The sequence below is a fragment of the Lontra canadensis genome, unplaced genomic scaffold (assembly GCF_010015895.1).
Source record: "Lontra canadensis isolate GAN:19392208 unplaced genomic scaffold, GSC_riverotter_1.0 scaffold134, whole genome shotgun sequence".
In the NCBI taxonomy this organism is placed as follows: Eukaryota; Metazoa; Chordata; class Mammalia; order Carnivora; family Mustelidae; genus Lontra; species Lontra canadensis.
Window position 1 is genome coordinate 1,497,029 of NW_022631128.1, and position 25,576 is coordinate 1,522,604.

A 25,576-nucleotide genomic window follows, 5' to 3' on the forward strand; every position below is an offset into this window, starting at 1 on the left:
TTCTGCAGAGGGACGTGCTGGGCGCCCCGCGGCGACGCTGCGCAAGGGGTGGGGGTGGGGGAGGCAGACCCTGGAGCTAAGGCAGCGGCACAGGGACTGATACTCCACTTCACTTTTGCCAAACTATGACCACAGTGGAAAATACTGTTTTCCACAGCAAGCCACTGTGACCCTGCTTGTGCTGTACCCTTTGGCCTAGAAGATGCTATTGCCCCACTCCTGGGGAAGTGGCCCATTTATTGAGGTCTGGGAGGGCAGGGTGTCAGAGTGGGAGAGGGAGGTGTTAGAGCTTCTCATCCGCAGGGTCTTTGCAGGCAGGCACGTGTAGACATGGCCGTTCCTCCTTCACCACCAGCCTCTGCCCCTGCAGAGGTTCGCACCGCGGAAATGGTGTCCCCCAGAAGGTCACGTTCTTCTCACCCTGACCTTCGACCACGGTAATGGTGGGCCTGGGGCATTAGAGGGGGAATGGAAGGGAGAAACTCAGGGAAGGCAAGAATGCATTCGACAAACTCTTATTGAGTGCCTACTGTGTCCAACACTATTTGTTAGCTATGAGATACTGGGCAATTTCTTTTCTTCCCTGTACTCATCTGAAAAATGGGAATAATTGGAAGAATAATAAGACCCAGCTTACTGGGCTAAGTGAGGATAAGCGAGTTCATTTTGGTCAAGTGCTCAGGGTGGTGTCTGGTACACAGTAAGTACTCAATAAATGCTAGTAATTGTTATTAGTTAACAAGAGCTACCTTCTCCTACCTCCAAATCCCTTTACATCTCTCCCTATTGCTCACTGGGGAAAAAACAAAACAAAACAAAATGCCTTGCCCTGGTATTCAAGGCCTTGTTTTGGGGCCCACATGCCTGCCCCAAGTCAATCTTTCTCTCTTCCACTCTATCCAGACTTAATCCCACATCCAGAATGGTCTGTGCCTGGCTTGTTCCTCCCACGAGACAAGCATTCCATTCATTCACTCTCACCCCTGTTCCCTCAATCAAATCCATTCATTTCTCTACTCTGTCAAGTGCTTCCTGCCTCCACTCAACACCTCTAACTCCTCTTCAGGACCCAGTAGAAACCCCAGAGCTGGAGACAATTTCCCAGATGGCAGACCTTCCATGAATTGAAAATCTCCCACTTCATCTAGTGGCTTGACGTATGTGGAAATAAAGAAGGGAGGAGTGAGTGTTTTTCCGCTCTCTAACACCTGGGCCACCAGGAAACTAGCTTTGGGAAATGGTCACCAGGGTCCAGGACTCTGCTCACACAGTCTTGACACTGGGAATGCCTTTCCTGACCCCTTTCTGCAGGGTGAGACCCGATCAGCTTCCTGGCTCTGGAGCAGGGTGTCAGCCCCTTTTCCCTGTACCAACTCTCCGCATCTGCCTTCTGGCAGGGCCCTGCCAACCAGGAGCCCTCAGGGAACCCACAGAACCTGGGTTCTCTGTGTCTGCAACTGTCTCGGAAAAGGCCTCAAGCGTCTTGGGGTGGTGAGACGTTGAGTGAGATGCGGGGGTACTGAAGGAATGAGGCCTGAGTGACCGAAGGAGCAAATGGAAGTGAAGTGTGGGTAACCGAGAGGGCCAAGTGCATGGTCACAGGAAGGACTGAGTGAGTGGCCGTGTTGGCTGAGGGACTGAATGAGAGACTTCCGGAAGGGCACAGAGGCCACCCGTTCTCCCCTCAGGAGCCTCTTTCTCGGCTGCTTCTTTAGTGTCTCTCCTCTTGGGCAAGAGGAAGATAAATGATACTTGTCAAGGCAGGCACCTTAGACCCAGTGGCGGATGTCCTGGTTGTGGGGAGCTGAGCTGACTCTCCCACCCTCCCTGCTCACATACGGATCTTGTGACCCCCTTCCTGGGCACCTTCTGCCCCCTGACTCACGCGAAGTTGGGGAGCTCGGCCGTGCAGCGGCGCTGGCGGGTGCGAACGGGGTTGGGTCCGCACGGAGGAATGCACAGTCCCCAAGAACTCCATTCCGACCATGAGCCTTTCACTGCAATGAGTCAGAGTGAGGTCTCAGTGGGGTGGTGAGAGGGAGAAGGAGAGAGGTGGCAGGGACCCGGTGTCCAAGGGAGAGGCAGAGCCACCCCCCCCCCACCACTACACAGGCTGCCCCATCCTCACAGTGGAGTCGTGGGGGGCACTCACATCTACAGCGCTGGATGTCATAGCAATGACGGATGTCTTGCTGTTCCCCGGGGCACCGCCGGCCACCAAAATTACGGCCCTTGCAGCTCCTCCAGCGTGACTGCTGGCCTGGGATCTCCATACAGTTTATACTGTCTATATTCCTACGGGTGCAGGGGCTCCACTCCTCCCAGGAGCTCCACTCTCCATCCACTGCAGAGACAGGGAGCCAGTGAGGGGATCTGGAGGAAGGAATGACGACTGGGGGAAGGGGCGGCAGTGAGGAGAGGTGGGGGCCGAGGCATTGGGGCTGGGAATGGGGGCATTTGAGGCAGGAACAAGGCATCAGCAGTGGGAACTGGGCAGCAGGGGTGGGTGAGGGGCTTAGGCACAGAGACGGCGCATCTCGAGCTACTGACCAGGGCAGGACACGGCTGTGTTGCAGATGTGGGTTCGAGTGGCCTCACCAGCACAGGGGGGGGCCCCCATGCTGGGGCACAGGGTGATCACACTTCCGGCTTTCCAGGGTCTGGCCCAGGCCACAGGTCACAGGGCAGGAGGTCACGGGACCCCATGCCCCCCAGCCCCCAGCCACTGTGGGGGTGGGGGATAGGTGTGAAAAGAAAGGCCACCTCCATCCCCCACCCCCCTCAGCCCCTAGACCCTTGAGGCAGACTGCCCCAAACTGAAGGGTTCCATGGTCACATGCTTGAAGATCTCTGTCCCCTGAGACAGCAGAGCATCTGTGCCCGAATCGAAAACAGAGCGTCAGGGGCCTCATCCCTGTGTACCTGGGCAGGGTGGCAGGCTGGAGCAGGGCCGGGTGTCGTGCTCCGACCCTGGGCATGGCTTCCCAGGAGGCTCCTTGGAGGGCTCAGGTGCAGAACACGTGCGGCTTCGTCTCTGGGTAGGTGCTCTGGGTCCACCATTGCAGGACCCCGAGCAGGGGCCCCAGGGACCCCAAGCGGCCCATGCCCCATGTACTGTAGTGGGATAGGGGGTGTGGGGAGACACCAAGTATGGTCACAGTGTGCTGAAGTCCTCCCACCCTGGAAGTTCCCTGCCGTAACCCCCCAGACCCGTCCCCGGTGCCCGCATTAGTGGCTTTCACTCACTGGGGCAGACCTGCTCAGTATCACAGGCCTCAGACTCCTGTGGCGTTCCTGGGCAGTGGCCCCCACACTTGGGGGCAGGTTGATTACATGCTCGCTGACGGGTCCGGGTCCCTTTGGAACAGGTGACAGAGCAAGGCGTCCAGGGCTCCCAGTTGGACCAGCCACCCATCTCTGTGGGAGAGAAGAGAGGGGACAGGAGGGAAGTGGGACCATCATTCAGGGGTCCTTGCTTCCTCGTGTGCCCCACGTCCTTTGCCACACACAATCCACCACCATTGCCTTCCCGCTGGTCCTGTTGCTTCAGCCCTCACCACAGACCATCCGCCCTCCTCCGGACAGTGAGAGGGATCTGTCACACCTAGAGTCAGATCACATCTCTCCTCTGCCCGCCAGCACCCAGTAAAAGCCAGTGTCCTCACCATGGCCCACAAGGATGGGGAGCGGGGGAGGGGGCCTCTCCTTGGACCTTGCCTCCCACCTCTCTCCTCCAGCCACACTGGCCTCTTCCTCAGCACTTCGCAAGCGTCAGGCAGCGCTGTCCTACCCTCTGGGCCCCTGCCCTGACTGTGCGTTCCCAGGGCCAGCCAACCCCTGCTGAGCCTCCTCACCAGGACAGCACGGCTGGTCCTCGCAGGCCTGCAGCTGCCACTCCAGGGTCCCGGGCTCCACCTTCTCGGCACACTGCCCACCGTGGCCTATGCAGCGCCGGTGCCGCAACTGAGATCCCTCGGTGCAGGTCACCGAGCAGGGGGCCCATGCAGACCACGGGGACCATCGTGGGAGCCTGTCGAGGGGAGCGCACGTGTGCTACCCTAGCCTGAGCTGGCCGGGGCTGTGGGGGGGGGCGCGGTGTACGGGACCGCGGGGTGAGGGCAGGCATAGCCAGATGTGCAGGAAAAATGCACGTGGAATGGATTGATCAGAGAACCTACCCCTCAGGGATGCTGGGGATCGAATGGGAAGAGGAGGGCACACAGTAAGTACTTAATAATACCACTGACCTTCATGATTGGGGACCTGGAATCCTTCGAAGTCCCCCAAGGCTAGTGATGGACATGCAGTAAGCAAATGTAGGACTAAGGGCCCAGAACTGCTTCAGAAATCTACCAGGCCACCACCATGCTTGGTAGCTGGCAAATGGAAACTTCTTAATAGGAGCCATGGTCCCAGTGAACTTAGAGACCCCGTCAGAGATACCCCAGGTCTGGGGCACCTGGGGAGGCGAGGGGTGGGTGTCTCAGTCAGTTAAGCGACCAACTCTTGATTTTGGCTTGGATCATGATCTCAGGGTTGTGAGATGGAGTCCCGCATCAGGCTCCACACTGAGCATGTGGAACTCTCCGTCTGCCCCTTCTCCTGCTCTCTCTCAAGAAAAAAAAAAAAATTTTAAGAAGAGAAATACTCCAGGGGCGCGTGGGTGGCTCAGTGGGTTAAGCCTCTGCCTTCGGCTCAGGTCATGATCCCAGGGTCCTGGGATCGAGCCCCACATCGGGCTCTCTGCTCAGCAGGGAGCCTGCTTCCCCCTCTCTCTGCCTGCCTCTCTGCCTACTTGTGATCTCTGTCTGTCAAATACATAAATAAAATCTTAAAAAAAAAAGAAGAGAAATACTCCAGATCTCTCCCCGGCTCCATGCACGGCATAATACTAAATATTGTCGACTGTTGACCTTACTAGGGGCCCGGGGCTGCCTTCCAAAACCCTCAAGCTCCCCACTCCCATGGTGTATCTGGGATATATGCTAAGCTGTGGGAAAACATGTCTGGCATACAGTAAGGGCTCATTACATGTAGGCTGGCATCATGATTAGGAGCCTATAGCCACCCTCAGAAATCCTCCACCTATCCCTGACCTCTGCAATGCTTCCAGTAGGCAGGAGGGGCTCAGTAAATGTTTAAGTTATGGCAGTGGTTCTCAAGCAGGGGTGACTCTGCCCCAGAGCAGGGTGGGGGGCGGCAACATTTGACAATATCTGGAGGATTTTGGCTGTCACCATCAGTTGGGGGGGAGTTGCTCCTGGCATCTAATGGGAGGCCAGGGATGCTGCAAAACACCGGCTTTGCAAAGCACAGGTCAGGCCCCCACAACAAAGAATTTTCTGGCCCTCAATGTCAGTAGAGCCAAGGCTGAGAAACCCCAAGCTCTGGTCACAATCAGAGCCTTGGAGTCACCCTTGGAAAACTCCAGAGAAGGAGAGGGCCCAATTCTGGGTGGCCTTTGTACCCCAGGCTCCCCCTCACCTGCATGCCTGACAAAGCTTGCTGCCGGGCTCCTGGAAGCCATAGGCAGGGTTGAGACAGCAGTCTTTCACACTGACACCTCCCCCCAGGAGGCCCTTGCACATGCCGGAGGACTCCTCATACTTGGTGTAGCAGAATACGGTGTTTGAGCCTGGAATAGGGTGGGGGGCACATCAGTGGTGTGATGGGTCCCGGCGCCCCTGCGGGCCAGCTGGACCCTCCTGCACTCACCTGTGGTGGGCAGCAGGATGAGCAGCAGCAGCAGTTGAGGAACGCGTCCCTGGATGCCCATGTCGAGCACTGCCACCCTACCGGGGAGGAGGCCTGGCTTTGTACGGGCTGACCTGGCTCTGGGATCCGTGGCAAAGAGGAACTGGACCAGGAGGAAGTGGGCGGGTAAAGGGCAGCTGGGAGTGGAGGGGGCGGGGGAAGGCGGTGCAGAGGGCGCCATGCAGGGTCCCAGCAGTTCCGACTTCTCTCCTGGCACCTTTGCCCTGAAGCCTTCTGCTCCCTACCAACTTCCTGTCTCACTCCTGGCCCGATCTTGCTTGTCACTGTATCCCCAGCAAACACGCCCTACCCACCCAATCTTTAGCACTCAATGTGTTCCCTGGGCACATTCTTACTGAGAGGAGATGGAGCATAAACGGTCCAGCTGTGTGACCTTGGGCAAGTCGCTTGAACCTCACTGAGCCTCAACCCCCCCCCCCCCCCCAGAAATGCGGTCTCTACCACAACGATGGGGTCAACCTCACAAGGGTGAAAGGAGCTCAGTGCGGTGCTCCTGAGTGAGTGGGGCAGGCACTGCTTCATCCCCTTTCCTGAAAGTGAGGTTGACTGCGGTCAGCAAGGGCAGGGGAGGTCAGCAGCAGGGGAAATGAGAAGGGGAACTGAAAAGAGTGTGGGGAGAGGGTTTGAGAGTGAATTGGGGATATCGGCTGGCTGTCCCAGGGCTCCAGCTGGGAACACCCCCTCCCACTGGCCTGGGGGAGGGAATCAGCTTGGCTGTGTTCTTTCAGAGTAACTGGGGATAGGGGACAACCCCCCCCACCCCCACCCCAGCCTACAGCACAGAGTTCGTTGCAAAGATTGGGAGTTTAAGGTTTTTTAAAAGTCCTCAGAACAGTGCCTGGCATGCAGTAGGTGCTGTGTGTTAAATACCTTCATTCAATACTTGCTAGGCCCCTACTGGGTGTCAGATGCTGTTCCTGGCACTGGACGGAACAGAGGGTAAGACGGTCAGAAATCCTGGCCCTCGAGGGGCTTATGCTCTAAAAGAGACAGACACAGAATGTCCCCTCTCTCAAGGCCTTCCCCAGCTACGCTTTTTGTATGGGACCCCTGTCACTCTGTAGTGCAGGGGCTCTCAAACCTTAGTGTGCCTCAGAATCATCTGGAAGGTATGTCCAATCACAGAGTGCTGCCCCCGACCCCCCGCTTCTGATTCTGTAGGTCTGGGGCGCGACACGAGAATGTACATTTCTTTCTTTTCTTTTTTTTTTTTTCCTAAAGATTTCTAACAGGCTCCTAGGGGACGCTGCTGCTGCTGGTCTGGGAGACACACTTCAAGAGCCATTCTAGCCACCAACACCTCTTATTCTTCGTAGATGTCATCCGTAAAGATGATGCTAAGTGCTCCTTCTTTTACTGTTCAGTCCTCTTTAGCCCCTTTCCGTGCAGGTAAAACCAAGCTCCACGGACCCACTCTTTTCTTTTTTTAAAAAGTAATCTCTACACCAAACATAGGGCTCGAACTCACAACCCCCGAGATCCAGAGTTGCACGCTCTTCCGACTGAGCCGGCCAGGAGCCCCCTCTTTTCTTGTTTCTTATTAGCCCTGATGAGTGGAACTCCAGAGCTCACTTTAAAACCAGGAATCTCTTTAATGAACAAAAAGGAGTCAAAGAAAGTTAGGAAGGCAAGGTCTTGTTTCCTCTGCATTCGTGGAGGGTGAGGTACTGTTCTGCAAATTAGCCCAGAGTAATAGACTTTGATTTGGTCAGGTTGTTAAAAGAGAATTTTTTCAAGAATGTTGGGTCTGTCGTTATGGGGCGATAAGGTGTGTTGACATCTGTATCCATTACACATGTACTGTTTCCTGATCAGACAGGCGTGTTTTTGAAAGTACACTTTGAACAAAGGGGCTTTGTTAAGATTCCAAGACTTTAGACCTCAGCGCTGTGTTATCCTGTGGAAAGAAATTCCCCCAGAAACCTGTGATTCCGGTTGGCTGTTTTTTCTAATTACTGGTTGTCCCGGTAATAATGTTATAATCAATACTTCCTTTGCGCCTAAACAGTATACCCCGAGAACTCCCCGTGGGAAGAGAACTGTTGGCGCGCGCTTTCCCTATGCTTGCGCAATGAAATGACTGCAGCTTTCTTATCTAAACAGCATGAGCCAAGTCTTTTCTCATGAAATTATTGCACTGATGATGACATACTTATCTGTTTCTTGTCCATTGGCCTCACTAAAACACCTGCTTGCCAAAGGGCAGGGGTTTGTGTCTGGTTTGGTAACTGCTGGGTCTGCCAGGCTCAATAAATAAGCACTGGACGGATAAACCACTCGTCAAAATTCTAGAGAGATTCCGATGCGTGCAACAAAGAAGAGTCTGGGTTGGAGGTAAAAAATGTGGGCTTCACTGGTGGGGGGATTAAGTTGTGTCTCAAGTGCTGGGACTGGACCGGGAAGAGAATCCTAGGTGAAGCCCTGGGAAACTCCAGAATTTCAAATTTTGGAGAACTGGGAGAGGACAGTCCAGGGGATGGAGGAGGAGAGACCAATGGAGGAAGTGGCTTCTTTCCCATGCCTGGCACATTCGATCTGTGGTCTCTCATACAGTCTCATTTGGTCTTGGTCATTTTCTCTTACTTTTCTTCCTTAACACAGTTACACACACAATTCTGGACCTGCAGCCTCTACCAGGAGGCTTAGGAACAGGCTCATATACATACTCAGTCCCACAGCCTCTTGGACTGGCCCTCAGTCACACGCTCATGGTCATTTTCTCTGTCATGGATTCCTGGTCTCCTACTAATAGTGTCACACACACACACACACACACACACACGTCTTAACAGCCTCCCTCATTCAGCCACGATCACTAACATCTCTTACCAGTTTCTTACATGCACACAAATGCAGTCACGCCTTTAGATGTTTTTACCACGCAGTCCCTGATTTACAGCCCCTGTTGGTCTCTCGGGAACTTTCTCACACACGAACTCAATCACCACCTCTCCTACTCCTTCTCACCCAGGCCCCCATCTTGCACACCCACAGTCCTGGTGGAAGCTAAGACACACACGCACACACCATCACACAGCGCCTCAGACGCTGCTCCAGTCACCTCATCTCACATCTCAAGTGGCGCAGCACACCCAGGCCTCATTTATGGCCTCTAAGTGTCTTGCAGAGACGTTCACACACACCCCCACACAACCAATCTCTCAGCCACTGCCTCGGTCGCCCATTCACCACCGTCGTCACTTTTCCTCAGTCAGCCTCTGCCACCTGTGGTCACTAATTCCCAAGCGCTCTGAGGCTCTCAAAGTGTCACACAGTCTTTCCGGCTGGCCTTGGTCCTTTACGCCATCGTTTCCTCAGCAGCAACACTTGAACACGACTAGGGCCTCACCCACTTCTCCCACACACCAATCCCCCCAATCCCAGGGTCTTGTCTTCTCTGTTCTTCCCACACATAAGGCGTCCCACTGAAGTCCCTCATGACATGTGTTGCATACCTGCACACGTGCCCACACTGCTCGGCCCTTGGTTCTTCTCTCACGTGGCATCATGCTCCTCCTTGGCTCTCACTCAGACACTTACGTGGTCTCTCATACTGTTTCGGTCACTCGGCCTTGCCATCCTTTTCTCTCATGCTGTCCCAGACCCTGAACCTCTGGGCCAGACTGGAGTAGTAACTGTAACCAATCTGCCACTGGTCTCAGGTATACACACACACACACACACACACGCTTACAGACTCATGCTCCCCCTGTCAGAGCCAAATTTTCTTCAGTTTCTCACACAGTCTTTGCCAGTCTCACATGAACGGTGTTCACACACACAGTCACGCATTCTTGATCTTGGGCCTCACAGCCATTTTCTCTCACACAAACAGCTCTTTTCCACAAGGCTTCTAGGACCTCAGTCACTACAACAGCCTTGCACGAAGTTTCACACACCATCCATCTCCCAAACGCAGTCACCTGCTTATTTATAGGCAACCTTCTCGCTGGCACTCGGTCCCTGATCATCTGTCTCCACCACACCTTCATGCCCGTACGGGCTCACATGTTGTTCAGGTCATCAGTCTGTCTTGCTCACCACCATCAGCCTGTCAGACGGTGTCAGGGGTGCTGTTCTCACTGCCTGTGCCTAAACGGACGTCCCGCATACCTCCAGACTCTTGAACCTTAATCGGCACTCGGTCTCACAATGATTTTCAGGCACAGGGCCATCATTTCTTACATAGGCCTGGTGTCATTTGTGGTTACAGCTGCCACTCACAAACACACGCGACTTCACACACACATACGCACACGCGATCGTAGCTTTCCACACCTTCTCTCTTCTTTGCACGCTGGGGCTACCCATCTGCAGTCTCCCATGCACGCCGTCACGCTCTCTCTCACGGTCAATTTCACACCCTCGCTGCCTTTCACAGAAGCTCACGCCTGTCACAGTCAGTCCCAATGGCTTCAGGGGAAAAAAGGCTAGCAGCCTCCAGCATCACCTTTAAAAATATATATTTACAGGAACAATTCCCCATTCTCTGGGACTCTTAGAAAAAAAAAAAGATCCATTTTTGGGAAAGTAAAACAAACAGTGGAGACAGGTGTAGCACCGTCCCCCAAATCACCAACCCCCAGGTCCCCAGGCCCGGGCTGGTCCGGTGCTGACAGGAGGTGAGCCCGGGAGTCCTGTGAACCCACCCTCTCCAGCCTGGAATTCAGATAGGACAGGATTTATGTCCCCCATTCCTCCCTCCCAACTCCAGGGACACTTAAAGGGTCCTTTGTACCCGCCCGCAGGAAATTGGGGGGGCTGGGAGGGAGGGAGTTGAAAATACACGTTTGGTATCAAAAATAAACACTTGGGGGTGGCAGGAAGACCCCCCCCCAATCCCTTCCTTCCCACCCACCCCATCTCAGATATAGGAAGAGATGCTCTCCTCTCCCCTATTGAAAAGCCCTGTTTAAAAATAGATTATACTATCAAAATGGCAAGGGGTGGGGGACAAGAAGACCTGGAGCACTGGCTGGAGGGGTCCCCCAGACGGGAACCAACTCCCCAAAAAAACCCTCCATTAGGAGGTAACAGGCAGGACCCCAGGAGTTTGGCAGACACAGGAATGGCTTCTCAGGGGAGGAGAACAAAAGGGGCATTCCTCCCCGGCCGAAAAGGTGGTATCTGGGAGAAAGGGGGGGGGGGGGGGGGGTTGGAAATCCCTACTTCAAGGGTGTGAGTCTTTCCTTGGCCAAGATTCCCAAACTGCTGAATGGCACAAATTCTTCCTGGGCCATTGGGTGTGGCCAGGAATAATAAACAACAACAACAAGCTACCTTTTTCACTCACACCCCAAAATGGAGACAGGGCTCCCTCAGTTTCCAAGGGCCGGCTGAGAAATAAATAAAGAAAGGTCCTTCTCAAGCCAGACCCCGATTGTCTCATCTTGGGAGAAAATGTGGAGATGGGGGAGATGTCCTCACCAACCCCTCAAAAGGGTTGGGCCAGGCTCCTCTCAGTGGCCTTCAAAAAATAAATAAATAAACCGTCCCCACCACTGCTGTAGGAGACGTGTAAGGGCGGCCACTGGGGAACTGACCAAGAAGAGAGAAGTTGTATGTTTCCTGTGGAAGGGTTACTAAAAGATCTTTCCTAAGAATCCCTACCCCACCACAACTAGAGCACAAGTCTGTCAGCTGAACTATGTTTCTCCTTGAGACGGCTGGCTGGAGAGAAGTTCAGGGCCATGGATGGAGTGACCCCAGAAGGGGGTGGTGGTGGTGGTGGTAATCATGGCTTCTGGGGCCCTGGGGAGAGCACCACGGGGGTTGAGAGGCCATCCACGCTGATGGAAGGGATGTGCACCTGGGCGCTGCCACTGGACGGAAACTGGGGACAGAAATAGGGAAAGATCATGCATGGGGGCCATGCTAGGGTCTCTCACCCTCTCCGACATGGGGGAAGGGGATCCTACCTGGAAGGAAAGCTTGGCTGGGCTACGGGGTGCAATGGGACTCAGGGTGCTCCAGAAGTGAATGCTGGGGGGCAGCGAGCTGGGCGTCAGCAGCACCGGGGTCTGTGGGGAAGGGGTGGTTGGAGCTCAAGTGAGTATATAGCAGGTGTGGGAAGATGGAAGGAACTTGGCTCCAGTTCCATCAGATTTCCCACTCAGCCTTCTGAGCTCACCCTCCCAAAGTGTACAGGCTTACCCCCGACTGCTAAGATCAAGCCCATGACACCTCTCCAATTTTACAGACAACCCCTCCCAGCTCCTGAGAGCCCACCTCCAGCTTCACTGGGCGAGACCACCTACAAGACCCCATCCGCATGTTGTTCTCAAACCTCATACGGCACCATCCCATCAGCTTAGGATCTGCCTCCAACTCTTAGATCCCACCAACCCATACACCTCACAGGAAACCCACTAAGGAAATCCCAGCCCCAAAAGCCCCATGCAGGATCCCCAAGCCATGCCCCAACCCAGAGAACAGTTTTGCCCTGTCCAAGGCCTCTCGGTTCCTGCCCACAAACCCCCCCCCCCCACCTGCCCATCATTCCAAAAGCCCACCCTTTGCCCCAGCACCAGGGCACCAGAGACCAGCTCGCCCTCCCCCGTTAATCAAGCCCTGTCCCTCCAGCCAATGGCACTCGGAGGCTCCACCCTCCCGCTCACCCAGAGATGACCGTACTGGCCCTTGCAGTCTAGCTCCTCCCTTGCCCGCCCCACCCCTTCACAGGCACTCACCAATGTGTGCGTAGGTAGCAGGGACGGGGTCAGCGCTGGCCCCGGCGCCTGCAGCCCAGAGCCAGTTCCCGATCCTGGAGTCCGTTCGGGTCCTGGCCCACCCAGCAAGCTGGGGCTGAGTGGAAGCTCCAGGTCCCGGGGCTTCCGGCCCTTCTGAGGCTGGGCAATCTCTGTGCTGGAAGCAGTGGAAGCCGGGAGGCCGCCCACCGGCGCTGCAGTCTCCATGACAACCGCGGGCAGCCGGGCTGGCACGCCCTCCGCAGGAGGGACTTCCGGCCCGGCCTTAGCGGCTTCCTGCACAAACCCCGCCTCCCCACCGACTGCGGCTTCCAACTCTTCCTTGGGCCCGTCCACTTTCACTTCCGGTGGCAGTGGCCTGCCCGACCCGGGCTCCACATTCAGCTCTTCTGATTTAGGATTCTGGGCCTCGGGTGGGGTCAGGATGACCTGGGAGAGGAGGGGGGGGGCGGGCAGAGGGGGCGCGTAAGGATTGCTGGGCTAGTGAAGCCAAGGACTTGTCTTGGAAGGACTTGTCCTTCGTACGGGGTGGGGCATGACTACACATCAAGACAGGTCCACCAGCAGGACGTGACGCTTTGCCGAGGATGTGAGGCTGCTTCTGGGGAGGCTTCTCTCTGCGGGACAGGGCTTCCCCTAAGGGTGGGCCTCCTGGGGATACTGCCCTCATTCATGAAAGCCATGGTTCTCAAAATTTTGCTTTAGGGACTAGCAGCATGTGCCTCATCTGGAAACTAGTTTAAAAAAAAAATTCTCGTGCTCGTCCCCTGATCCACAGAATCAGAAACTCTAGGGGAGGCGGATGGGCCCCAGAAATCTGTCGTTTCAAAAGCCCTCCAGGTGATTGATGAATGCTAAGCTGAGAGAACCTATGCATTAAACAAATACGTTCTTAGTACTTGCATGGCTCTCCTCCCCAACTCTTTCTCCTAGGGAACTTGTGTGTCCCTCCCTCCATGGTATCTAAATAGAATGTCTACGTCCCTTCTGCCAGCAGCCCTCCTCATCTGTATACCCGCCCTCCTACTGAATTTCCATCTTCCAGTCCTTACCTGCAGAGGGAGGCCAGCCTCCTCCGCCTCCAGGCAGGCCTCCAAGGGGCTGGGACTGGTGCTCCTGCTCCCAGACGGGGGCACTGCTGCTCCCGAAGGGGCGGTGCTGGGGAGCACGGAGGCAGGCCGAGGATGAGGGGGCGGCTGTGGCTGTGGCTGCAAGGACTGGATGGTGAAGGTGGAGTAGAGGCCCGAGCGCATGTACTCATTCCGGCTGCTGCGCGCCAAGCCCCCGGGGCCTGCCATTCCTGCACCCTTGGGTGTGCCTGGTTTCCCAGAGGCTGTGTCCCCGGGGGCAGCATGTACAGCAGTGGGGGCCACATTTGCCACAGTAGAGGTGACAGACACCTCGGGCTGGGGCGGGCAGTCCTCAGTGGAGCACCTTGCGACTTCAGGGTAGGACACAAACTTGTAGACAAACTTCTGGCCGCTCACTTTGCGGATGATGTTCTGGGAAGGGAGGAGATAGGATAAAGGGCCTTAGAATTCTGAAAGGGCTGCAGTGGAGGGAGGGTATGGAAGAGGGGGCACAGGGGTGTCTCCTAGGGTCTTTCTTGCCCCCTCCTGGCTTTTTACATATACACCATTCCACTAACACATCTGCCCCCAAGTAGGCACCCCCCCCAGCCCACTTCTCACCCACGTCTTTCCCAATTTGGGGGCTCCCCTCTTCCCCTCCTTCTGTTTCTACCTCTCTTGCCCATTGTGATTCCCCTCTCTTGTAGTTTTCCCAGTTTCTCCCCTTTCCCTCTTCTCCCTTCCACAACTCTTTCTTTAGTCTACTGCCCTTCCCTCCATGTCTCCTTCCCATCCATCCCTCTCCATGTCTTCCCGTCACTCTTCATCTCCATCTGTTCAGTCCCCACACTCCCTCCTCAGACACACACCCCCACACCCTGTAGCACCTCTCCACAAGAGGCCCCACCTAGGGGAGCCAGTGCAGGGACAGGCTCTTCTCCTGGCTCCCGGAACCGGGAGAGTCTGTGGGCTAACAGGGCCAGGCCTTGGGAGTAGCTGCCAGGACAGCTGGGGAGTGTGGCTGATGCAGTAAGACAGGAAAATGAAGTAACTGATGTAAATACTGGAAGAGACTAAATTAATAGAGAAGAATGTAGCAGTGAATTATTAATAAAGAGGATTATTTAAAGCTATCGATAGAGAGGTAGAACCAGGCAAGGTCACTAGGGAGGACAGGCTGAAGAGCCTCATTCTTTTTTGTTTTGGGGTTTTTTCTGAGCTGTCATAATTTATTTCTGGACTTAGCTGTAACTGAGGAGCCTCATTCTTAATACTGTGGTACAGGTTTAAGGGGTGCCTGGGTGGCTCAGGTCATGATCCCGGGGTCTGGGGATCGAGCCCTGCATTGGGCTCTCTGCTCAGTAGGGAGCTGGCTTCCTCCTCTCTCTCTGCCCCCCACCCTGCTCATGGGCTCACTCGCTCTCTCTCTCTCCCCCGCTCACTTGCTCACTCTCTCAATAAAGAAATAACATCTTCAAAATGTTAAAAAATATTGCAGTACAGGTTTAAGCTAAGGCAATTAGAAAATGAAGTGACTGACAGCAACCAGAGAGGAGCATTAAAATACTGGTATAAGCACTGGAGGGAATCTCAAGGCTGGCTGGGTAGATCGCAGACCATGTCTGAGATATTTCAGGATAGGTCTGGAGGGTCGCAGGAATGCTGCGGTGGTCTCAGGGCACAGAATGAGGTGGCCTCAATATTGTTTTGGTGGTTTCAGCCAAAGGAATAAAATATGAGAATGGAATAAATGCTATGATGATTTACAGTGTGCAGCATAGGTCCAGGACTGTTCTGGGGGACAAAAGGCATCTGGGGGGCACCAGGGCACCCTAGAAACATCTTAATGCTGGTCAGGTATGTCACAGAGTGGGTTTTTGTTTCTCAGAAAATGAATGAAAAGGGAATATTCATTAATATTGCTTTGGAAGTTTCAGATAAAGAAGAAAATGAAATACCTGGTCTATTGTGAGGGATAGGAAATCCAGCACTTGTCTAAGAATCTGAGAGGATAAGGAAAATGTAAAATTTTAGCTATAGGCATAAGAGGATAAAATAATAAAAGCTGGGGTGGGGTGGGCCAGTGTTGCTTTGGGAATGCATGAGAATGGAGTGTGGAGCTGGCATTATACATGTTGTTCTGGAGGTCTGAGAAGAAAAGAACTGACAAAAGTGTTCACTATCCTAGAGGATGAGATAAGGAAAAGTTAGTATAATATTGCCATGGACGTAATGAAGCCAGGAATAAGATTATTCTGGAGTTCTTATTCTGGAACAAGAGCAGATTATGAAATAACTGAGGAGTCCAGGACTGGTCCAGTTCCAGGAGACAGGATAAGGAAGTCATTATTATACTGTTTTCCAAATTTTTAGCTAGAGGAATAAGGCAAGAAAATGAAACGTTGTGTGGGGGGTAGTGGAACAGCATGAACTTGGGGACCTCAGAAAAGGGGTGAGTAGGGGTATTAGTATTACTATGAAGGTTTCAGCCTTAAAGCAGTAAGACAGAGAAAATACCTTAGACTGGGGTGCCTGGGTGGCTCAGTTGGCTAAGCGACTGCCTTCGACTCCGGTCAAGATCCCAGGGTCCTGGGATCGAGCCCCGTGTCGGGCTCCCTGCTCAATGGGGAAGTCTGCTTCTCTCCCTCCCCCTGCTCATGCTTTTTCTCTCACTTACTCTCTTTCTTTCAAATAAATAAAGAAAAGAAAAAGAAAATACCTGAGATAAATATTTGGGGTGCCCAACATTCGTCTGAGAGTATGAGGGTAGGGTAAAAAATAGTAAATTCTGTTTTCAAAGTTATAGCTATGACAATTAAGACAGGAAAATGAAATAACCGATATAAATGTTGGCAGCTTCCAGTCCCAGTCCCAGAGGCCTTACCTTGTCATAGTAGTAACGCAGGGCCCGGCTGAGCTTGTCGTAATTCATGTTGGTCTTGTTCTTACGCAGCCCCCACAGCCGGGCCACCTCCTCAGCATCCACCAGCTTGAACTCACCGCCATCCCGTGAGGTCCACGAGATGATGTGGCCGTTTCCCTGCTCTCTCAGCAGCTGCAGCAGAAACTGCCACAGCGTCACAGAGGGGTCCATCGCTGGTGGAGTGCTCACGCCATCCCAGGGGTACCTGGAGGGCAGACGGCTCAGAGCTGAGAGGCTGTGAACACAGGAGGCAGCAAAGGTCAACAGGAGTAGGAGTCCTTTCTTTCCATCTTGTCTCCACTTCTGTTCCCAAAGCAACATCATTCCCTAAACACCATCAGACTAAATTCTATGTGCCCTCAGCCTGGCTTTGGATGACTCCCCATCATGGAAGGAGACTTCTGGGGACAAGAGGATGGTGTGAATGTAGTTTGCATGTGAGACAAACGTGAATTTTGGGGGGCCAGAGGTCACACTGTGGTAGGCAAAATAATGCCCTCTCAGAAACGTCCACATCCTAATCCCTGGAACCTATGATATGTTATGTTATGTCCATGGCAAAAAGAACTTTGCAGGTGAACTTAACTTTCCTGTAGTTTCCTCATATCTGCAGGGGATACGTTTCAAGACCCCCAGTGGATGCCTGAAACTGTGGACAGTACCAAACCCTATATATACTATGTTTCTTCCTATACATATACACACAATAAAGTGTAATTTATAAATCAGGCACAATAAGAGATTAACAATAACTAATACTAAAATAGAACAATGATGGCAATATACTAGAATAAAAGTTCTGTGAATGTGCTCTCCCAATATCTCATTGTTTTGTACCCACCCTCCTCTTTGTGATGATGTGAGATGATTAAATACTCATATAACGAGATGAGGTAATGACGTAGGCACTGAGACACAGTGTTAGGCTACCACTGACTTTCTGATGACAGGTCAGGAGGACCATCTTCTGCTTGACTGCGGGCAACTGAAACCGTGGAAAGCAAAGCTGTGGATGGGGGGTTACTACTGTACGGACCTTAGGGAGATTGTTCTGGATGATGTGAGTGAGCTGAATCTAATCACAGGAACTCTTACTAAAAAAAGCAAGAGGCAGAAAGAGAGCTCCAAGAGCTGCAATGACAGAAGAGGCAGGAGAGATTCAAAGCATGAGAGAGACTTGACTTGCCATTTACTGGCTTTGAAGATGGAAGAATGAGGCTCAAGCTGGGGGAATATGGTGGCTTCAAAAAGGTGGGAACGACCTTCAGCTGATTATCAGTAAGGAAACAAGGACCTTAATCTTATAACCTCAACAAACTGAATACTGCCAGCAGCTTGCATGAGCAGGAACCAGATCCTGCCCTGGAGCCTCCAGAAAGGAATGCAGCCCCACCCATACCTGGGTGTCAGCCTGGTGAGGCTGGGCTGGACTTCTGACCTCTGGAGTGCCAAGATAATAATCTGCATTGCTTTAAGCAGTTCTATTTGCAATAATTTGTTATAGCAGGAGTAGAAAACTAGCATAGTTTCCCTCACCTGAACGTTTTCATTTGCAACCTCTGCCACATTAAATATCAAGTTTTCCAGGAGGTTCCTTCTGCAAGCCCCTCGCAAAACCTGTTCACGCCTTGTGGGGCTGCTCTCTTCTCTCTAGAAGTCTTCCTCATCGTTCCAGTCCCAGCCATCGTTCCAGTCCCAGCCACAGGAGCCTGGCCTTTCTGAGGCTTTCCTGAAACTCAATGCCTGCTTTCTTCTGTCAACTTTGCACTCCTTGGGCCTGTTACTGTCCCTTTGGGTCCTCCTTCTTGGTAACAGCAATAACTAACATTTGCTGAGTTCATAAAGCTTGGCTGGTATTGTTCCAATCAGGCAATATGGCCTACCAGACAATCACTCAGGCTCTAGAACCAGACTACCAGGACTGGAATCCTCATTCTGCTACTTATTAGCAGTGTGGCCCTAGGCATATGCTCTCTTTTTTTTTCAAAGATTTTATTTATTTATTTGACAGCGAGAGAGACAGCGAGAGAGGGAACACAAACATGGGGAGTTGGAGAGGGAGAAGCAGGCTTCCCGCTGAGCAGGGAGCCCAATGCAGGGCTCGATCCCAGGGCCCTACAATCATGACCTGAACCGCAAGGCAGATGCTTAATGGATTTAATCACCCAGGGGCCCTGACCCTGGGCATATTCTTTAGCTTCTTTGTGCCTCAACTTTCCCATCTTTAAAATAGGGATAATAACATGCTCACCTGTAAAATAGGGATACTAATAATACCAAGTTCACAGAGTTATTCTACAGATTAGGTATCACATGCTTGGAGTATGATAAGCTTTTAATAGAATCTAGTTTCCAATTTGTTCATAATTCCTTATCTGTTATTCCAAAATCCCCCAAACTCTAAAAACAGAAAACTTCTTGGGGTGCCCAGGTGGTGCAGTCAGACAAGCACCTGACGCTTTTTTGGTTTTGGCTCTGGTCATGATCTGGTCTGGTCATGATCTGGTCATGGGATCCAGCCCTGCATCGGGCTCTGGGCTCAGTGCAGAGTCTGCTTGGGGATTCTCACTCTTCTTCTCCCTCTGCCCTCCCCTCTGTGCACGTGTGAGCTTGCTCTCTCAAATAAATAAATCTTAAAAAAAAAACACAACCCAAAAACCCAAAAACCCAGAAAACGTCTTTATCACCCTTTGGCAGCAAAACCAGATTGGAAATCAATGAAGTCCTTTCCAGTCTTTAGTGATCCTCACTTAGTGCTGACTGTTCCTACATTCTGCTACAGAAATCTGAATGTGGCTGATTACTGAGGGCTTTATGTAACATTTTGTATGAGCACCTTGTTACCTTTCTAAAATCTGAAAAATCTGAAATTCTGAAACACATCTGGCTCCGAGGGTTTTGGATAAGGGCATGCAGACCTGTACTGCTATTTTTATAGGTACTGACTCATGTATCTTTCATCACAACCCTGGGAAAGTAGGCGCTCTTTATCATCGCTAATTTACAGAGGAGGGAGCCAAGATACAAAATGTCCAGATGACATCCTATGGGCCATGGAGCCCAAGTGGCACAGCCAGGATTTGGACCCCATGCAGTCAGATTCCCGTTATCTAAGCATGTAAACTGTTAGGCTAAACTGCTCTGACGTTGTTCCCTCAGCACGTCCCCACCCCCAACCCCAAAACTGCCCTCTTCGCTGAATTGGAGGGTGAACTGGAAATGAACACGGAGCTTCCTATTCCTTAAGGAACAAGCTTTCATCAATCGACTGTTCACGGGCTGGGACTGTTGGGTTAAGAATAAGACCTTCCAAACCAGGTTTTAAAGAACCATCCTTCATTCTTTAATCTGTAATGAAATATAGAATATGATCGGCATGAGTCTCTCTTGTCTGAGCTCTTTTGAAGTTCACTGGGCAGACACAGTTTTAGGCCATTATACAAGTCACAAAGCCATGAAAGTGTCCACATTTGAGAGTCCTGTCATCAGAGGCTTTACTGAGTTGACTTCAAAGACCTGCTTGTCTCAGAGGCACAAAGAGTCCAGTGTGACTCCTGGTGGCCAAGACGGGCAATGTTACCAGATCCTCTTCCAACCGTGATCGGACCTACTAATTAAGGTAATATCTGACCGTTTCCTCCAAGCCATGACAGCACACAGGGTTTCACGTTTTGTTTATTGTATTTCCCACCTGACCCCTCAGAAGAGACCTAGTAATCTGCCTCACTCAGGAGTGTTTACGTCTCTTTGTCTCATTCATTCAGCAACCGTCTCTTGAGTGCTTACTGTGGGCTGGGGGCTGGGTGGGGATACAGCAGTGAACAAAACAAAAATTCTCATCTCAGTGGGGAAGACAATTAAGGAGGAAGATAAATGAGTCAAAGAGTAAGTCAGATGGTGAGAAGAGCTATGAAAAAAGGAGGTAGGGAAGGAGCGGTTCTTTCTGAAAAGGGTAGTCAGGGGAGGGTAGGCCCTGAGCAGGTGACATTTGAGCAAACACCTAAATGAGGTGAGCGAGTCAGGTCAGCGATGACCCAGGGAACAGGGTGATCCAGGCAGAGGACACCGCTAGGGTGAAAGACCCTGAGGCAGGAGCGCACAGGGCAGGTAGAGGAAGAGCAAGGAGTCAGGCAAGATCAGAGAGGAAGGAGGAAGGGTACAAAAAGTAGTAGCGAGGTGAGAAGAGAGGGGTTATGGGGGCCAGGCTGAGTGAGGCTTTTGTGGGCCCTGCCAGGACTGTGACTCTGAGAGAAGAGCCACATGAGGGCTGTGAACAGAGGGGCAACAGGCCATGACCTGGACTTTAACTGGATCCTTCTGGTTATTGTGAGGAGAACTGGCTGGAGGGCGTGACGAGGCTACGGTGACCGTCCAAGTGAGTGATGGCCGTGGCTGCAGTGGAACTGGGAAGGGATGGCTGAGTTCTGGACGAAATGTGGAAAGAGAGTGAGCAGGACTTGCTGATCAAACAGTATGGCGGTGGGGCGGTGGGGGGGCAGTGAGAGAGACACCACCAAAGGTGATTCTAGGTGTGTGGCCTGAGTGTCTGGAAGCTGGGACCCTCTGAGATGGGAGCACAGCAGGAGAGCAGGGTTTGGGGCAAGATCAGGAGGTCAATTCTGGAGATCTCAGAGGCCTGTTAGATACCTACATGCACACTATGAATAATGATGTGAATTTTGAAAATAGTCATACAACCCTTACTGTGTATATCACATACCGTTTTCATCATTTAACTCATGTAATCCTCACAGCAACACTGTGGGGGCGGGCGTTATTATGATCCTCCCATTTTCCAGAGGAGGAAATAGGCGCAGACTTCAGTCACCTGCCTCACATTATGCAGCTGGAAGTTTGCAGACTTGGGGTTCAAGCCCAGGCAGCCTGGCTGTAGGCAGTGGTCCCAGTGCTTTACAAGAGCAGCTCCTTATAAAGTGAGACAGAAAGGCAAGACCCTCGAGGGTCTGGGGGATGGTGTTTCCCATGGGGTGAGCAGGGAGGGTTCCCCAAGGAAGTATCATGCTGGCAGAGACCTCAAGGAGGGGAGGTAGCAAGCCACGTGAACATCTGTGGGAAGGGCCTTTGTATGAAGACTAAAGTGCCCATGAGCTTGGCACCCTGCATCATGGGCACTGTGAGTTCACCCAGTTCCCATCTCTGAGGACACGCACATACCCTTCCCCCTTCTCACACCTGAGGAACTCTTTATTATACGATCCTCAGGTTCTCCTATCTCCCGGGCAGAATGAATTCCTCCTCTGTGTGATCCAGTGTGCCAAATAAACCTGTCTGCTCTTGCAAAGCCCTTCTCTCTGGCTCTCTGGTCTCCTGCTCCTCTGCCCTGTTCTAGCTGTCTGACCTCGGGCGAGTTACTCAACCTCTCTGGGTCTGTTTCTGCATCTGCAAAATATCCTCCAGATATAGGATTCTCAAAGGCTTTTGTGAGGATTAAGTGCCAATATATGTAAAGGACTTAGAAAAATATCTCTGGCATGTGGTAGACACTCGACAAATGTTAGCTCTCAGCTCATGTATTAGCTGTTTCCGTCCCCTCACTCTCCAACCTTATGTATTACCATAGCCTACACCATCTGGCTCCCATCACCGCTCTAACCTTGTCTCCTGCCTGCCTCCCTCCCTCCACTCTGCCCCAGCCACACTGGCCTTCTCCGTGTTTCTTGAATGCACTAGGCATAATCCCACCTCAGGGCCTTTGCACCAGCTGTTCCTTCTGCCCCTAGAACACTCTTCCCCTAGACTTGATGACTTCCTCCCTGATCTCCTTCAGGCCTTAATTCAAGAGTCACCTTCTAAAGGAGGCCTGCACGGTGCCTAAGATTTCAACCACCCCCATATTCTCTCCCTGTCTTCCCTACTTCATTTTCCCCCTTAGCGCCTGTCTAACATACTATCTAATTTTACTTACTGTTTTATTTATATAGTCCATCTCCCCTACTTTTAGCAAACGTCTGCTCCACAAGGACAGGAATTTCTGCCTGTTCTGTTCCCTGCCATATCCCCAGCACCTAGAAGAGTGCCTGGTACTCAGTAGGTGCTAAGTGTTTGCTGAATGAACAGTCCCAATTAGCTTCTTTAACTAGCTCTCATATGCCCTCTTCATCTCCATCTTCCCTCCAACCCTGATCTGTCTAAAATAATATTTTTCACATTCATTCATGTGATAAAGTCCTACTGGGCACCTACTATATACTAGGTATATCTACCCAGCAATAAATAAGTGGACAAGAAACTGTAAGCCCTCATGGGACTCCTGTTCTAATGGGGAGGGCCAATAAACTGGTAAACTACACGGTGTGTCTGATAGCGACCGAGGGCAAAGGGACCAGTCAAGCCAAGAAGGGACCTGAGGCCTGCTATATACGCAGGTTCAGATTGTCAGGGACAGGCTGACATCTGACAGAGCTCTAAACTCAATCATGCAAAGATTGGGGGTAGAGCGTTCCAGGCAGAAAACAGAGCAGAAGCAAAGGCCCTGAGGCTGGACTGCATTTGCTGTATCTGGGAATGAGTGAGGAGCTCAGTGTGGCTGGCACAGAGGTGGGAAGATAAGGTGCAGGAGGTGAGGTCAGGGAGGTGACTTGTTTTATTAACTCCCCGGGATGCTTCACACTGGAGGGGGTTCTGGTTCTGATTCCTCCATTTTAGAAATGAGGAAGCGTAGGCAGAGAGAAAGTGGTTAAGTCACTCAGGTCATAAGCTGCCGTGATTGGGGGTGGATGGGTGCTGAGACAAGGTGTGGAATGGAGACAGCTCTGCAGTCCCGGGGATAACGGCAAAAACAAAAGCTTGGAGATGGCAAGTAATTTGGTGTTTGAGGAGTGGGGTCTCAGGTGGGATGGGATTAAGTGAGAGAGGGGAGCCTCGAAAATTAGTCTGTGTTCTGAGGGGCAGCCTAACTGTGTACTTACCTCCAAATGGCGTATTGAACCCCCTATGCTGAAACTTTCCTGGGTACCTATCTCACAGGGTTGTGGTGAGGATTCAATGAGCTCACTGATACAAAGCTCTCTGCCAGGTACCTAGTAGGCACTCAGTAAACATTAGCTCCTAAGGGCATTATCACTATCTCTGATGCACCCACTTATCGGAGGGAGGCAGACTGTCTTAGGGGTTAATGATGTGTACCAGGGGGGTGTATTCTAGAGTAAAAAAGCCCTGGGTTCAACAAGCACAAGGGAAGAGCCACTGATTGGGGGGGGGGACGACAGGGAAGGCATGGACTGATCCATCACAAGGAAAAGAGGGGCAAAATAAAACCCCCTCCTGGAAGAGGGATTACAAAGCACACTGGCCTCAGGGGAGGGCATGGGGGTGTGTGCCTGAATGCAAGCACATGGGTAGCAGGGAGGCCAATGAACAGATCCCCTGCAAAGGCGGGGGTGGGGGAGTGCAAAGGTTCATCTTATTGGGGTGGTGCAAGGGGAACAGAAAGGCATACTGACTGTACCACAGTAGATGGGGTGAAAAGCCATCACACAGACCAATTAAAAGGAGAAGAGAACGAGGCCATGAACTGGGCTACTGAAAATGGGAAGATAAAAAGCACTGATCTGACCCACTATTAAAAGGAAGGGAGAATCCCAGGGACTGGGGCAACAGTCTACAAAAAAAAAAAAAAAAGGTTAGGGCAATGGGCTGATGACCAGGGCGATGTGAGTACAGGCATTTAGACGGGTCCACCGTAAAACAGTGTGATAAAACCGTGGACTAATGCGCTGGGGGACTGGAGGAGGCAGAAATACAACTTCACAGATTAACTCACTGTTAAAGGGGATGGGGGGTGTACAACGCCATGGATTGATTCACTACAAGGAAAAGGAGTGGCGGAACAAACAAGGCCACAGACGGGGCCCTTGAAAGTTAAGGACGGGAGAAAAACATTCATATGCACCTACTGTCAAATAATCGGACAATGCTAGATACTGCTCCCCTATAAGTGGGGGTGGGGGCAAGACCATGGACGAGTCCACTGTACGGTGGGGTGGGGAGAAAATACAAGCCCGCAGACCGATCCATTATAAAACAGGAAGGGGGGTCAGGCCACGGTCAGATCCACCACAAGGGGCGAAGGGAGGGGACAATACCACAGGCAGGTCCACCAGCCGTGGTGGCGGCGGTGGGCAGTCGAACACCAGCAGGCCACGGGCCAAGCCACATCCCTCGCGCGGGGGCGGGAAGGATACGTGGGGTCACGGACGGGCCCTCCACCCTCCAAGCCCCGGGCTCACCTGTGTGTAGCGCAGTGGCAGTATTGGCAGCTCCGGGGGGCGGGGGCTCCATGCGCAGCCCCACCGCCCCCCAGGCCCGGGCTCCGAGGCGGCGGCGGCGGCGGCGGTGGCGGCGGCGGCGGTGGCGGCGGCAGCGGCGGCGGCAGCACCTAGAAGCCGCCCCTGCGTTTCCTCACCGCTCACGTGGGCCTACGGGGGAGGAGCCGAGCATTCTGCCACTCGTTGATTGGACAGAGCGCTTGGCTCGACCGTGACGCTTCCAGGGTTGGGAGGCTGGTCCTGCCCCATAGAGCTGTGCCGTGATTGGTTCAAGGGGAACTGATGGACCGCAGATGGCTGCTTGCATTCCGAGCGGGCGAGCGGGGACCCGCCGGTGCTTCACGCTGATTGGCTCAAGCCTGACAGCCCGTGGGCGATTGACAAGATCCTGCTCCTGCCTCACAACAATTGGCCTATACGGAAGACAGCCTCCGAGGACAGGGGCGGATGGACTCTGCTTCCTGCTGATTGGTGGATGAGGGACTCCAGACAGCTGCCAAAACACCAACGGGGCGGTGCTGCACTCCACGCCGCTCAGCGGAAGCTGGACTTGTATGGAAGCGGGCGGAGCAGCAGGCAAGCAGGGGGTTAGGTCTGGGCTGTGCGTAGGTGGGCAGGGTTACTCTATCGTGATTGGCTAGAAAAGACGAGTTTAGAACCGAGCCCAGGTAGGTTAGGACAGCCGCCAGGCACGCAGAGGAGCGCTGAGCAGCGGAAACTAAATGCCTACGAGAAAGTCCGCGGTGAGCAGCAGCCAGTTAGAAAGGGGCGGAACTTGGCTCTGTGTTGATTGGCGAAAGCTGGACTCAACCT

The 25,576-nt window shown here is 52.7% G+C and overlaps 2 protein-coding genes across 4 annotated transcripts; both read right to left on the bottom strand.

The window, feature by feature from the left end:
- Window positions 1-217: 217 nt before the first annotated feature.
- On the bottom strand, window positions 218-5,832 carry CFP (complement factor properdin). Its single transcript, XM_032842925.1, is given in 10 exon segments — window positions 218-449; window positions 1,886-1,997; window positions 2,153-2,344; window positions 2,551-2,611; window positions 2,613-2,725; window positions 2,923-3,114; window positions 3,247-3,417; window positions 3,855-4,030; window positions 5,485-5,635; window positions 5,716-5,832. Coding segments are annotated over 10 exon segments (1,395 nt in total). The 5' UTR covers window positions 5,777-5,832; the 3' UTR covers window positions 218-283.
- Window positions 5,833-11,371: 5,539 nt separating this feature from the next.
- Window positions 11,372-24,865, bottom strand: ELK1 (ETS transcription factor ELK1). Of its 3 annotated transcripts, none has more exons than XM_032842882.1 (6): window positions 24,725-24,865; window positions 16,437-16,680; window positions 13,535-13,984; window positions 12,465-12,911; window positions 11,694-11,795; window positions 11,372-11,608 (listed from the first exon to the last, which is right to left on the bottom strand). In XM_032842882.1, the coding sequence occupies exons 2-6, from the start codon at window positions 16,644-16,646 to the stop codon at window positions 11,510-11,512; spliced, it is 1,308 nt and encodes a 435-aa protein (XP_032698773.1). In that variant the 5' UTR covers window positions 16,647-16,680; window positions 24,725-24,865; the 3' UTR covers window positions 11,372-11,509. The 3 variants fall into 3 exon arrangements, with proteins under 3 accessions (XP_032698773.1, XP_032698772.1, XP_032698771.1); XM_032842881.1 differs by having other exon boundaries at window positions 16,437-16,710; XM_032842880.1 differs by lacking the exon at window positions 24,725-24,865 and adding an exon at window positions 17,317-17,447 and having other exon boundaries at window positions 16,437-16,710.
- Between the last annotated feature and the right edge of the window lie 711 nt (window positions 24,866-25,576).